General features: G+C 42.3%; 1 protein-coding gene across 1 annotated transcript in view; it reads right to left on the reverse strand.

Moving 5' to 3' along the window:
• The window catches only part of LOC129845656 (zinc finger protein 184-like), a 32,785-nt gene that overhangs the window by 5,496 nt on the left and 11,154 nt on the right, over positions 1–16,135 (reverse strand). Inside the window, exons 5-7 of the mRNA XM_055913524.1 lie at positions 3,450–3,948; positions 2,436–2,536; positions 2,123–2,300 (exon numbers count right to left, since the gene is read on the reverse strand). Of these exons, the coding sequence (XP_055769499.1) occupies positions 2,123–2,300; positions 2,436–2,536; positions 3,450–3,948 (778 nt within the window). The remainder of the gene's footprint in view (positions 1–2,122; positions 2,301–2,435; positions 2,537–3,449; positions 3,949–16,135) is intronic.

Consider the following 16,135-nt stretch of genomic DNA (forward strand, 5'->3'; position numbering starts at 1 on the left):
ACGTGCTCTCACCACTGGTGTCCCCCAGGGCTCTGTTCTAGGCCCTCTCCTATTCTCGCTATACACCAAGTCACTTGGCTCTGTCATATCCTCACATGGTCTCTCCTATCATTGCTATGCAGACGACACACAATTAATCTTCTCCTTTCCCCCTTCTGATAACCAGGTGGCGAATCGCATCTCTGCATGTCTGGCAGACATATCAGTGTGGATGACGGATCACCACCTCAAGCTGAACCTCGGCAAGACGGAGCTGCTCTTCCTCCCGGGGAAGGACTGCCCGTTCCATGATCTCGCCATCACGGTTGACAACTCCATTGTGTCCTCCTCCCAGAGTGCTAAGAACCTTGGCGTGATCCTGGACAACACCCTGTCGTTCTCAACTAACATCAAGGCGGTGACCCGTTCCTGTAGGTTCATGCTCTACAACATTCGCAGAGTACGACCCTGCCTCACACAGGAAGCGGCGCAGGTCCTAATCCAGGCACTTGTCATCTCCCGTCTGGATTACTGCAACTCGCTGTTGGCTGGGCTCCCTGCCTGTGCCATTAAACCCCTACAACTCATCCAGAACGCCGCAGCCCGTCTGGTGTTCAACCTTCCCAAGTTCTCTCACGTCACCGCGCTCCTCCGCTCTCTCCACTGGCTTCCAGTTGAAGCTCGCATCCGCTACAAGACCATGGTGCTTGCCTACGGAGCTGTGAGGGGAACGGCACCTCCGTAACTTCAGGCTCTGATCAGGCCCTACACCCAAACAAGGGCACTGCGTTCATCCACCTCTGGCCTGCTCGCCTCCCTACCTCTGAGGAAGTACAGTTCCCGCTCAGCCCAGTCAAAACTGTTCGCTGCTCTGGCACCCCAATGGTGGAACAAACTCCCTCACGACGCCAGGTCAGCGGAGTCAATCACCACCTTCCGGAGACACCTGAAACCCCACCTCTTTAAGGAATACCTAGGATAGGATAAAGTAATCCTTCTAACCCCCCCCCCCCCCCTTAAAAGAGTTAGATGCACTATTGTAAAGTGGTTGTTCCACTGGATATCATAAGGTGAATGCACCAATTTGTAAGTCGCTCTGGATAAGAGCGTCTGCTAAATGACTTAAATGTAAATGTAAATGAGAGCAAAGTGTGAAACAGGGGAGACAGATGGACATCTGTGGATTAGATGAAGGAGGGGTTGAGGTCAGGACAGATTCTCATCAGGGAGACGAAGGTTTGGTATCCTGTTACCCTCTTTACTCTCTTCCTGTGGAACCATAAGATGTAAGGATTGGAGAGAAGGAGGAGTGTCTTAAGTGGGATATTTATCTGGATGGAACAAATGTTGGGTTGTCTGAATTACAGATGTACAGAACCTTTGGGAATAATTAAACTTGGTTAAAGCTTCTCTAGTGTCCGTGAGTTATTTACTGTGAAAAAAAAGAACCAAACAACATCAACAACATAGGAATCACTACAAACAATTGCATGACCTCTTACATAGCACATTAGGCCCAGACTTTTGGAACTTTGGTTTTCCTAGATATGGCTACTATATTGTGATCACTACATCCAATGAATCTGGATACTGCTTTCAAACACATTTCTGCAGCATTAGTAAAGATATGATCAAAATATGTTGATGATTTCATTTCTGTACTGTTTGTAACTACCCTGGTAGGTTGATTGATAACCTGATCAAGGTTGCAGGCACTGGTTACAGTTCGAAGCTTTCTCTTTTGTGGGCAGCCTGATCACAGCTTTCCTCCAGTATTAGTTAATTCATTAACAGTGTCTGGAGTTTAGTTTGCCTGTTCTACAGTCTTGTAAAGATAGGGGGGTTGACTGGGACAGGCAATGTAACATCCATAATGTTTTAAGAAAAAGTTTTTGTAAAATTTGCACCTTACAACGGATCATTGAAACTTTCTCTCCAAAGCTAACTTTCATCAAGGTTTTATATGGTCTATTGGTTTCTCTCTTTTCATTGGCAGAATCCTTTTTCAGTGTTATGATATTCATAACATCCATATCCACCAGTCTATCTTCCTGTCAACTAACAGACCTCTGCTGGTTGTCCTGGTAACAGATACTAGTGGGCAGATCTATTTCATTTGTTCAAACTAAACTACAACACTTACTTTGATGAGTCAAATCTGATCCTTTCTTCTCTTCTCCTCCTCTCACAGTTCCACTCAGCCCCGTTGTTTTCCTGCAGTCCACCAGCAACACAGACAACTTCTTCATACCCAGCAGTAAGGTGCTACCGGGAGAGGCACGACACGGGGACTCCAGGAGGGAGGAAGGGCTAGTGTTGTCCTGGTAACCATAAAGAGGGGACACAGACACATAACATTATGGATGCTGATGTCACTGTTGTCATGAAGTGCTTTACAGAAACCCAGCCCAGACCCAGATAGAGCAAGCTGTATGCTAGACCAGACCAAGCTGTACCATCTGGTGTTCTGTTCTGGAGAGACTCTTCTCTGACTCGTCAGTATCAGGATGTTGTTGAGGCTCCCCAGAGGATCCACCATAGTCACGTCTCTCTCCTGCTTGAATGACAACATCAAACAGACAGTCAACTTATAACCGTCTATTACAATCATAGGGTCTCAAAAAAAATGGTAACTTTCATCATGATTTTTAAATATATTGTTTGTGATGCAAATGTAAAAGGGTGACTTTCACGTATACTTGAGTCATTTTCTATTAAGGTATCTTTACTTATATTCAAGTATGACAATTGGGTACTTTTTCCACCACTGTGATTCATTGGGTCTTACAATAGGCATGAATGTGTCTAAAAAGGGCCTATAAAATATTGTTTGTGATGCAAATGTTAAAGGGTCGTTCTACTAAATGGGTGCCTTTTGTGTCCCTTTGATATTTTAAGTAGAAATTATGCAACAATATTGAATTTTAAAAGCCTGTTATATTAGATGAGGGGAACTTTAATATAGACCACATGGAGAATTCAATACATCTAATTTAAAAGTCCCCAAAATAAATGTACCAATGGCAGACTGAACCTTTAAGAATGTATACAGTAGGAAACGGGTGGGTATAGTTTGTGGAACGTTCCAACAGGAATCTGTTCAAAAAACTTCGTAAATGACAAGGATGCCAACAAACAACGCATACAAAGTAGCATGATCAATTCACCTAGCTAACTAGCTGCCAAAAGGGCATCAACTCACCATGTAGCTTATTCTTAATGTTTGTCCATAGGCTACCAGAGTGAGGACAGACATTTTTCAGAATAAACGTGGTGAGTGAAAGACTTTATGAAATAGCCCACTCCCTACCCGGTATCCTATTCTGCCGCTATACAACTGTGTATGCGTTGTTTGTTGGCATCCTTGCTCGAAACATATTCAAGTATAGAACTTCAGTAGAATGCCCCTTAAAACCACACATTAGTTCAACAACTGCATAGTTTGTGCCCATGTTTAAGAAAGTACTCACTGGTGTTAATCGGATCTTCTGTCTCATCCTCTTTCACTCCAAAAACGTCTTCCTCCTTCACCTTTATTGAGATAGCCTCCTCTTCCTCCTCATTTTTCATTCTGAAAGGTTCTTTCTCTTCTTCCTTCACTATAACAGCCTCTTCTTCCTTCACTATAACAGCCTCTTCTTCCTTCACTATAACAGCCTCTTCTTCCTTCACTATAACAGCCTCTTCTTCCTTCACTATAACAGCCTCTTCTTCCTTCACTATAACAGCCTCTTCTTCCTTCACTATAACAGCCTCTTCTTCCTTCACTATAACAGCCTCTTCCTCCTTCACTATAACAACCTCCTCTTCCTCCTTTTTCATTCTGAAAGGTTCTTTCTCTCCTTTCACTGTAATACCCTCCTCTTCTTCTTTCACGACAATGTTCAGCGCCAGAGCTTCTTTCTCCGTCCAGCAGACCTCCTCTTCTTTAGCAGGGGAGGAGTAGTTTAGTGAACTCATGGTCGGGGATGTTAGCTAGCTAGCATTAGCGACTAGCCTAGTGCTAGGCTCAGCATCAATCTTTAACAAGTTTGCAAATTGAACAAGCAAATTAGGTTAAAGTTAACCAGTTAATACGTCTACAGAATTATGTTTACAACAGTGAGATTAGCTAATGTACATAAACGTGGTCTAAAGCGTCAATCTTTCAGTTTTATGTTGGCTAGCAAGCTACCGAGGCGGTTGAAAGAGTAGCCGCGTTGTTGTTCCTGAAGAAGCGACCCGTCCAGTAAATTATACGTCACGCAAGAAGCATCGTCTGAAAGATTGCACATCCGCCATCTGCTGACTGGAGTGGGTAACGCAGTTTGGAAACAAGTTACTACACTTTTGTATTGGAAAGAACGTCATAATAATTTAACAATAAGCTGATGTTTTTTCTCTTACGTCTTACAAATAATACATTCCTGTACATAGAAGTAGAAGCTTAATATGAACATGTGGATGATTAATAAATACTTCCATGAATAGGTAGTGTGTTAAAACACATTTGCTCTGTTCATTTTTCACATTCGTTTTTATCTAGATGTGACCATACTACTCCCTTAAAGCCACGCTCTATAAGATACAAATCATCCTGTAAACAATAGAGCAAATACGGTGAAGCATTGTGGTGGCAGCATCATGCTGTGGGGTTGTTTTTCAGCGGCAGGGACTGGGAGACTAGTCATGATCGAGGGAAAGATGAACAGACTGGAGCAAAGGTTCACCTTCCAACAGAACAACAATCCTAAGCACACAGCCAATACAGTGTGGACGTGGACGCAGAAGTGGCTTCGGGACAAGTCTCTGAATGTCCTTGAGTGACCCAGCCAAAAATACAGGTGTACCCAAGAATACTCTAGGCTGTAATTGCTGCCAAAGATGCTTCAACAAAGTACTGAGTAAAGGGTCTGAATACTTATGTAAATGTTATATTTCAGTTTTTAATTATAAAATACATTTGCAAAAATTTCTAAAACCCTGTCTTTGCTTTATCATTATGGGGTGTTGTGTGTAGATTGAAGAGGAAAACATCCCAATTTAATCAATTTTAGAATAAGGCTGTAACATAACAAAATGTGGAAAAAGTCAGGAGGTCTGAATACCTCCCGAATGCACTGTAAGTGATTGTGTATGTAGACCAGAATATCAGGAACAGGCTGGATGTGAGAAGGAGGATGGCATCTCACTGCCATTCAGCATTCAGGAAGTAAACTGAAAATGCCAATTCTCTTCTATGGTTTTCAATGAGGAATATGTGGAATTGGAATTTGGTTTACTTCTTGAATTGACTGGAATTGAAATGGAATTAACTCCAACCCTGGTTTTACTACAAAGCTGTCAACGTCATCATTTAGTCAATCGATGTTATAATGCATAACGCTCACAGATGTGCTTGTTCTCATTCAGACTACATTTTCTAATTGAATAACAGAATAGAAGAAAAACATTGTATTATGCACCTGAATGACTTTCGACATGGACATCCTGGTTGATTATCTGCTCAACAACACTGACTGTGAATCAATCTGGTTGATTCTCTGGTTGATTCTCTGCTCAACAACACTGACTGGGGTGTATTATGACATCATATAGAACTACTCAGACATTCCAAGTATCACTTGATTATCAGAGGGGTGTATTATGACATCAGATAGAACTACTCAGACATTCCAAATATCATATGATTATCAGAGGGGTGTATTATGACATCAGATAGAACTACTCAGACATTCCAAATATCATATGATTATCAGAGGAGTGAATTATGACATCAGATAGAACTACTCAGACATTCCAAATATCATATGATTATCAGAGGGGTGTATTATGACATCAGATAGAACTACTCAGACATTCCAAATATCATATGATTATCAGAGGAGTGAATTATGACATCAGATTGAACTACTCAGACATTCCAAATATCATATGATTATCAGAGGAGTGAATTATGACATCAGATTGAACTACTCAGACATTCCAAATATCACTTGATTATCAGAGGGGTGTATTATGACATCAGATAGAACTACTCAGACATTCCAAATCAGGCTTCATCCATATCATGAAGGTGGATATTGATCCAACCATTTCAAAAGTAATGACCGGGCTGACGGAAACAGGATATGCACTTTTATAAATGCCAACAGACAATTTGTTAGTTTGTTTGACAAGTTGTTAGTTGTCTTTTTGTGTCAGTAAAAATGTCTAAGCGAGAAATGGCTGTGGAAACGGCTTTATGCGCAAATATTTCTATAATAACTGTCGTGTCTCTTTGTCTTAGCTCTTATTACTTATTTATATCATAAGACTCCGCATACAAGGAATGGAACTGCAGCTTCACATTTACTAAAACGAGTTAGTACCAGATTAACATAGAACAACACTGCGCATGACCAAGGGTGCTCCGTTCTTAAAGGGGACATCAGTAATTAACAGAACATTCCTTCTCTTATTCAATCAGACTTTAACCAAACCACAACTGAAACATGTCCCAGAACTTGTTGTAGTTGTTTTGCATCTTTTAATTTGAACTTGAACAATTAGTTTTTGTTTGTTTGTTTATAAGTCCAGTCTGTCTGGTGGACGGTGCCTTCGTTCTGGGTAGCACCTTGGATTGAAAAGTGAAATTTGTAAGGCTTCTTTCTCCCTGTGTGTATACGCTCCCTGTGTGTATGAGCTTTCTGCTTCACTAACTCCGTAAAACTCCTTCCACACTGAACGCAATGGTATGGCTTCTCCCCTGTGTGTATTTCGCTCATGATATTTCATGTTTCCTAACATGTTAAAACTCTTTCCACAATGGGAGCAGTGGTACATCCCTGATAGTGAACATTTATCCTTTGCCAAGATAATCCATCCACCTGACAGGTGTGGCATATCAAGAATCTGATTAAACAGCATTATCATTACACATGTGCACCTTGTGCCGGGGACAATAAAAGGCCACAAAAATGTGCAGTTCTGTCACACATTTTACATTTTACATTTAAGTCATTTAGCAGACGCTCTTATCCAGAGCGACTTACAAATTGGAAAGTTCATACATATTCATCCTGGTCCCCCCGTGGGGAATGAACCCACAACCCTGGCGTTGCAAGCGCCATGCTCTACCAACTGAGTCACACAACACAGCGGGCAATTGGCATGCTGACTGCAGGAATGTCCATTGAGGTGGTTGCCAGGGGATTTTACGGACAGCACCAGTCAAAAGTTTGGACACACCTACTCATTCAAGGGTTTTTCTTTATTTTCACTATGAAATAACACATATGGAATCAGTAACCAAAAAAAGTGTTAAATAAATCAAAATATATTTTAGATTCTTCAAACTTGCCACCTTTTGCCTTGATGACAGCTTTGCACACTCTTGGCATTCTCTCAACCAGCTTCACCTGGAATGCTTTTCCAACAGTCTTGTAGGAGTTCCAACACATGCTGATAATGCTGTTGGCCACTTTTCCTAACCTCTGCGGTCCAATTCATCCCAAACCAGCTCAATTGGATTGAGGTCAGGTGATTGTGGAGGCCAGGTCATCTGATGCAGCACTCCAACACTCTCCTTCTTTGTCAAATAGCCCTTACACAGCCTGGAGGTGTGTTGGGTCATTGTCCTGTTGAAAAACAAATGATAGTCCCACTAAGCCCAAAACAGACGGGATATCGCTGCAGAATGCTGTGGTAGCCATGCTGGTTAAGTGTGCCATTAACTCAAAATAAAATCACTGACAGTGTCAACAGCAAAGCACCCACACATCTCCTCCTCTATGCTTCACGGTGGGAACCCCACATGCGGAGATCATCCGTTCACCTACTCTGCATCTCACAAAGACATGGCGGTTGAAATTAAATTTGGACTCATCTGTCCCACCATGTATTGGGAATTCTCCTGTCCTATGTCCTACTGTTCAACAGCCTACACCCTTACCTCCTGTGTGGTTTATCTCATGTCTTCTCAGGTTACCCAACTCCTTAAAACTCTTTTCACACTGGGAGCAGTGGTAAGGCTTCTCCCCTGTGTGTATTCTCTCGTGTGTTTTCAGGTTACATAACTGGGCAAAACTTTTTCCACACTGGGAGCAGTGGTAAGGCTTCTCCCCTGTGTGTATTCTCTCATGTCTTTTCAGGCCACTTAAGTGGTTACAACCCTTTCCACAGTGGGAGCAGTGGTGTCCTCTTGCTGGTTTGGACGTCTCTGGCTCTGGTTCCTCGGAGTCTGGTCTTTCTCCTGTCAAAGACAGAGTGTTTATTTAAATAGAGACCTGAATGAAACCTCCACATGATAAAACGGCCTTGCTACGAGGGTAAATCCTAATCAGATCCCTCAATAATCTGAGGCCAGTTTTAATCTTTGTGTGATTTTAAAACAAATGTTGTAGAGCTTCCTGGTAATTACTGATATGTTTACATTACTTATTTTATTCATTCTGTTTTTACAAGTCAGAACACAAATTAAACAGTTCTAGGACACTCAAGACACAGACATCGCTGGATTCCTATCGAGTAGGTGGTTCTTAATATATAACCTTCATAGCTGTATGATACAGAATCCAACCTACACACTTCCTTAAACCAAAAATAAGTAAAGTAATTTTAAGTGGAAGTCTAAAACTTGTTTTTACGTCGAAGACAAAGCACATCAGTAACATCTCCCCGTTGTCGAAAGGGTTCGAAACGCTATTTAAAAGGCCAATTTATTTAGACGTTCACAAATGTTCAACATTTTGACTAAACGCTGATGTCGTGAACTTTTTGGGTAAAGTAAAAAATAGGGTGAAATGTTTTGGGTAGATGTTCCTAAAACTGATAGTAACTATATATAAACTCAGCTAAAAAAGAAACGTCCTCTCACTGTCAACTGCGTTTATTTTCAGCAAACTTAACATATGTTCATACAAATATTTACACAAGATTCAACAACAGACATAAACTGAACAAGTTTCACAGACATGTGACTAACAGAAATGGAATAATGTGTCCCTGAACAAAGGGGGGTTCAAAATGAAAAGTAACAGTCAGTATCTGGTGTGGCCATCAGCTGCATTAAGTACTGCAGTGCATCTCCTCATGGGCTGCACCAGATTTGCCAGTTCTAGTTGTGAGATGTTACCCCACTCTTCCACCAAGACACCTTCAAGTTCGGACATTTCTGGGGGGAATGGCCCAAGCCCTCACCCTCCGATCCAACAGGTCCCAGACATGCTCAATGGGATTGAGATCCGGGCTCTTTGCTGGCCATGGCAGAACACTGGCATTCCTGTCTTGCAGGAAATCATGCACAGAATGAGCAGTATGGCTGGTGGCATTGTCATGCTGGAGGGTCATGTCAGGATGAGCCTGCAGGAAGGGTACCACATAAGGGAGGAGGATGTCTTCCCTGTAACGCACAGCGTTGAGATTGCCTGCAATGACAACAAGCTCAGTCCGATGATGTTCCTGTGACACCGCCCCAGACCATGACGGACCCTCCACCTCCAAATCGATCCCGATCCAGAGTATAGGCCTCAGTGTAACGCTCATTTATCCTTCGACGATAAACGCAAATCCGATCATCACCCCTGGTGATACAAAACCACAACTCGTCAGTGAAGAGCACTTTTTGCCAGTCCAGTCTGGTCCAGCTGGGTCTGTCTGGTGATGACCTGCCTTAACACAGGCCTACAAGCCCTGAGTCCACTCTCTCTTTGTCCGCAATAGGCTGTCTGAGCACTGATGGAGGGGTTGTGCGTTCCTGATGTAACTCGGGCAGTTAATTTTTTTTTACATTTTACCCCCTTTTTCTCCCCAATTATGGTATCCAATTGTTAGTAGTTACTATCTTGTCTCATCGCTACAACTCCCGTACGGGCTCGGGAGAGACGAAGGTCGAAAGCCATGCGTCCTCCGAAACACAACCCAACCAAGCCGCACTGCTTCTTAACACAGCGTGCATCCAACCCGGAAGCCAGCCGCACCAATGTGTCGGAGGAAACATCGTGCACCTGGCGACCTTGGTTAGCGTGCACTGCGCCCGGCCCGCCACAGGAGTCGTTGGTGCGCGATGAGACAAGGATAACCCTACCGGCCAAACCCTTCCTAACCCGGACGACGCTAGGCCAATTGTGCCTCGCCCCACGGACCTCCCGGTCGCGCCCGGCTTCGACAGAGCCTGGGCGCGAACCCAGAGACTCTGGTGGCGCAGCTAGCACTGCGGCTCTAGACCACTGCGCCACCCGGGAGGCCCCATTCCTTTGATATTTTATGTAGAAATTATGCACCAGAATTGGATTGTAAAATCCTGTTATACAAGATGAAGTGCGCTTCAATATAGACCACATGGAGAATGAAATAAATCTAATTTAAAAAAATATATGTACCAATGGCAGTACTGAACAACATATTCAAGTGTAGAACTTCAGTAGAATCCCCCTTTAAAACCCCACAGTTCAACAACTGCTGTTTGTGCCCCTGTTTTTAAGACAGTACTCACTGATGGTAATCGGATATTCTGACTCCTCCTCCTCCCTTTTCACTTCCAAAACGTCTTCCTCCTCTTTTATTGAGATAGCCTCCTCTTCCTCTTTTACTCCAAAAGGTTCTTCCTCTTCTTTCACTACATTCTCCTCCTTCAATGTTACGGCATCTTCCTCCTTTTTTATTCTGAAAGGTTCTTCCTCGTCTTTCACTACATTCTCCTCCTTCAATGTTACGGAATCTTCCTAATTTTTCATTCTGAAAGCTTCTTCCTCTCCTTTCACCAGAACTTCTTTTCTCCGTCTAGTTTAGTGAGTTTATGCTCTGGGCGATTAGCCTGGTGCAGTATGAAGTTAACACATTCGCTAATTTAAGAAGCAAATTACGTTAAAATGAACTAGTAGATACGTAAACAGAATTGTGTTCTAAACACCAAGATTAATATACACAGGATTAGTCTAAAGAGCTTAAATGCTCCGGTTTTATGTTCGCTAGCAAACCACCGCGTTGGTTGAATCAGAGGCCTTTTGTCGCTGTTGAAGAAGCCTCCCGCCCCGTCCATTAAATTATACGTCACGCAAGAAGCATTACCTGAAATATTCACATTGCCATCTGCTGACTGGAGTGGGTAACACAGATTGGAACAAAAATAAAGCAATGTCAAAAAAAGTAATTTAAAAACAACCAGATGTTATGTTAACTTACTTCTTAGAGCCAAAACCTTCCTCCAGGGCTGACCTGCCCATTAGGTGACAGATTGAAGCGGATTAGGTGACAGATTGAAGAGGGCGACATTAGCTTGGAATATGCCATCCTCGTCAAATTGACCAAGGCTCATCGCTAACAACACCTCACATAATTCTGCCCAAAAACAATGAAAACTTCTCACCCAGTGGCATATGGGATATTTAGGTGAGTGTTGGTGTTGCCACATGAAGCAGTGCCCACTTTGCAAAAGGAAACATGGACAGATAGGACTCTACCTGTGTAGAGCACATGCCCCTTTACCCTTCCAGGCTCTAAAGTGCCCTTTTGGGTGGTGGTATAATTTGTATTCATTTTTTGTCATAGTTATTTTTAACCCACTGCCTGCAAGTCGTTTTTAAATTCACCTAAGTGATTTGTATTTTCCTTCAACTTTCTGAAGAGGAAACAGCCAGGAAATGCCCCTGTCTGAGTGCATTTGTCTACCACTATGTGTAGCTGTTAGCGATGATGCTAATGACAACCATCTTCTGGTTGATGGAAAAGCTTTCCCAAAAAACTTTGTCAATTAAATGTTAACTACAAAGTAGTCTATGCCTACCTGGCAGAATGATATCATGATTATTTGCATCAATCCAGTTGTGATTTGTTCAGCAAACTCTGCAATCACATGTGTGCTACAGAGACAACACTAACGAAACAAGGCTCTTGCTGGTGGCACTTGAATTAAAAGGTATCTACACCCAAAAATGAAAATGTCTTAGATTTTTCTCAGACGACAAAAGTGGTCTCTTTTTGTTGTTTTTCTATTAACAATGTGATTTTGAGAGCGAAAAACAGAGACAAATCAGAGACCTGGAATTGCTAAACAGAGAAAACGGAATTTGAGAAAATATATTAAATATTCTATTGATTTTCTCTCATTATGTCACACCAGACTTCGCTTTGGCTCCCCCTCCTGTCCAGCTCAGGCATTCAACGTTGCCGGCCTTCTAGCTGCTGCCGAACCTACTGCTGTCAAACGCCCTTCACTCATCAACCCCCGGCCTTCTAGCTGCTGCCGAACCTACTGCTGTCCAACGCCCTTCACTCATCAACCCCCGGACTTGTCTCATCATCATTACACACACCTGGTTCCAATCGCCCCTCTATCACTGTATATATACACTCCCTCTGCCATTTTGTCTTTTTGTCGGTCATTGTAAATGTTACTTGTTTTCCTGAGAGGAATCTCTCCTACTATTTCCTGAGTACTTTATATAGTTCACCCTGTGCCTTTTTGTTAATGAAGATATCATTTGAGCACAACCACGTTTGGGTTTTGTTCCGCTTTGATCTGTTGGTGCTGAAATAAATTCAGTCTTTCCAAACCTGAGACTGCATCCTTTCTACTCCTCTCTACACCAGTAACACATTATCTAGGAGAGTGTAGAGCAGTGTTAACCAATCCTACTCCTCTCTACACCAGTAACACATTATCTAGGAGTGTAGAGCAGTGTTAACCAATCCTACTCCTCTCTACACCAGTAACACATTATCTAGGAGAGTGTAGAGCAGTGTTAACCAATCCTACTCCTCTCTACACCAGTAACACATTATCTAGGAGAGTGTAGAGCAGTGTTAACCAATCCTACTCCTCTCTACACCAGTAATACATTATCTAGGAGAGTGTAGAGCAGTGTTAACCAATCCTACTCCTCTCTACACCAGTAACACATTATCTAGGATAGTGTAGAGCAGTGTTAACCAATCCTACTCCTCTCTACACCAGTAACACATTATCTAGGAGAGTGTAGAGCAGTGTTAACCAATCCTGGTCCTCCACTACCCCCAACAGTAACACATTATCTAGGAGAGTGTAAAGCAGTGTTAACCAATCCTACTCCTCTCTACACCAGTAACACATTATCTAGGAGAGTGTAGAGCAGTGTTAACCAATCCTACTCCTCTCTACACCAGTAACACATTATCTAGGAGAGTGTAGAGCAGTGTTAACCAATCCTACTCCTCTCTACACCAGTAATACATTATCTAGGAGAGTGTAGAGCAGTGTTAACCAATCCTACTCCTCTCTACACCAGTAACACATTATCTAGGATAGTGTAGAGCAGTGTTAACCAATCCTACTCCTCTCTACACCAGTAACACATTATCTAGGAGAGTGTAGAGCAGTGTTAACCAATCCTGGTCCTCCACTACCCCCAACAGTAACACATTATCTAGGAGAGTGTAAAGCAGTGTTAACCAATCCTACTCCTCTCTACACCAGTAACACATTATCTAGGAGAGTGTAGAGCAGTGTTAACCAATCCTGGTCCTCCAGTACCCCCAACAGTAACACATTATCTAGGAGAGTGTAAAGCAGTGTTGCATTTTTACTGTTGTAGAGTAACAGCTGTATCCTGAAGTGACCTTTAACCTCCCTGCTCCTTAATACTTCATCCATTGGATCAAAGCTTCAGCCAAGTAGGATACATGATAGTGACAACACATGGAGTAGGGTTGGATATAGTCATGGTAGGATACATGATAGTGGCAACACATGGAGTTGGGTTGGATATAGTCATGGTAGGATACATGATAGTGACAACACATGGAGTTGGGTTTGATATAGTCATGGTAGGATATATGATAGTGGAAACACATGGATTAGGGTTTGATATAGTCATGGTAGGATACATGATAGTGGCAACACATGGAGTTGGGTTGGATATAGTTATGGTAGGATACATGATAGTGGCAACACATGGAGTAGGGTTGGATATAGTAATGGTAGGATACATGATAGTGGCAACACATGGAGTTGGGTTGGATATAGTCATGGTAGGATACATGATAGTGGCAACACATGGAGTAGGGTTGGATTTAGTAATGGTAGGATACATGATAGTGGCAACACATGGAGTTGGGTTGGATATAGTCATGGTAGGATACATGATAGTGGCAACACATGGAGTTGGGTTGGATATAGTCATGGTAGGATACATGATAGTGGCAACACATGGAGTTGGGTTTGATATAGTCATGGTAGGATACATGATAGTGGTAACATGTGGAGTTGGGTTTGATATAGTCATGGTAGGATATATGATAGTGGAAACACATGGATTAGGGTTTGATATAGTCATGGTAGGATACATGATAGTGGCAACACATGGAGTTGGGTTGGATATAGTAATGGCAGGATACATGATAGTGGCAACACATGGAGTTGGGTTGGATATAGTAATGGTAGGATACATGATAGTGTTAACACATGGAGTTGGGTTGGATATAGTCATGGTAGGATACATGATAGAGGCAACACATGGAGTTGGATATAGTCATGGTAGGATACATGATAGTGGCAACACATGGAGTTGGGTTGGATATAGTCATGGTAGGATACATGATAGTGGCAACACATGGAGTAGGGTTTGATATAGTCTTGGTTAACAAAATACTTTACTCAACATATTGTGCAGCTTTCTGTTGCAGGATCTTTTTATGGGGGGGTGCCCTTTGTTGTTTACACATCACACACATGGTTATGGGCTTAAAAAAGAAGACACCAGTACCATGTCAGATACAATTTAAATGTATTCATATTTGAGTTTACATCCCAATATGACACTTCATCACAGAAGACTGAAATGTAACAAAACTACTATTGTGTTTATTGAGCTGTACACTGAGATGCTCAGTTGGTCAACATTCCCCTCCAGTGATTCCCCAACATCTTGTCAACATGTGCCCCAAAAATGGATCAGATATCTAATACCAGTCTATCTTTATAGACATGTATCCACAACAAGGCTTAGGCCTCTCATATAGTCTGCAAAAAACTCTCCAAAATGTCAATTTTTTTTAACATCTTTATTTTCATGCATATAACTTGTCAAAAATCATTTTTATTACCAAATTCAGTCTTTCATGTGGAATATTTTTTTCATGTTTTCATGAGTGTTTGAGATTAGGTCCCTGAATGGTCAAAAAGCTCTTCAAATAGAAGTATGTTTATAACACATATCTTACAGGTAGGCCCTCTCTCACTCTCTCTCATCATGTCACAAGCTGAGAGGCTCCCAGAGGAAGGGTAGGCCCTCTCTCACTCTCTCTCAACATGTCACAAGCTGAGAGGCTCCCAGAGGCAGGGCCATAAAAGGCCCCAGCTCACTCAACTGCCCCTCCCCTCTCCAGCAGCCATCAACCCAGAACATCCTGAAGACAGAACATCTAAAAGATCATCTGGGAATCCTTTCTTCCTCATGGAGCTTTTCAAAAGTGAGGTGAATATTCAATGTGATGTTTGTACAGTGCCTTCGGAAAGTATTCAGACACCATGACTTTTTCCACATTTTGTTACGTTACAGCCTTATTTGAAAATGGATTTTAAAAATATATATATATATTCAGCAATCTACACACAATAGCCCATCATTTGGGGTGGCAGGTAGCCTATTGGTTAGAGCATTGGGCTAGTAACCATAAGGTTGATGGATCGAATCCCTGAGCTGACAAGGTAAAACTCTGTTGTTCTGACCCTGAACAAGGCAGTGTTCAGCGGTAGGCCGTCATTGTAAATAAGAAATTGTTCTTAACTGACTTGCCTAGTTAAATATAAAACATTTAAATGACAAAGCAAAAACAGGTTTTTAGAAACATTTATTAAAGATAAAAAATATACCATCTTTACATAACAGTAAGTATTCAGACCCTTTATATGAGACTGTCAGAGTAAAAACCAAGCCATGAGGTAGAAGGAATTGTCTGTAGAGCTCCGAGACAGAATTGGATCGAGGCACAGATCTTGGGAAGGGTCCCAACACATTTCTGCAGCATTGAAGGTCCCCAAGAACACAGTGGCCTCCATCATTCTTAAATGGAAGAAGTTTGGAACCACCAAGACCCTTCCTTGAGCTGGCGGCACAGCCAAACTGAGCAATAGGGGGAGAAGGGCCTTGGTCAGGGAGGTGAACAAGAACCCGATGGTCACTCTGACAGAGCTCTAGAGTTCTTCTGTGGAGATGGGAGA

Source organism: Salvelinus fontinalis, unplaced genomic scaffold (genome assembly GCF_029448725.1).
Source record: "Salvelinus fontinalis isolate EN_2023a unplaced genomic scaffold, ASM2944872v1 scaffold_0332, whole genome shotgun sequence".
In the NCBI taxonomy this organism is placed as follows: Eukaryota; Metazoa; Chordata; class Actinopteri; order Salmoniformes; family Salmonidae; genus Salvelinus; species Salvelinus fontinalis.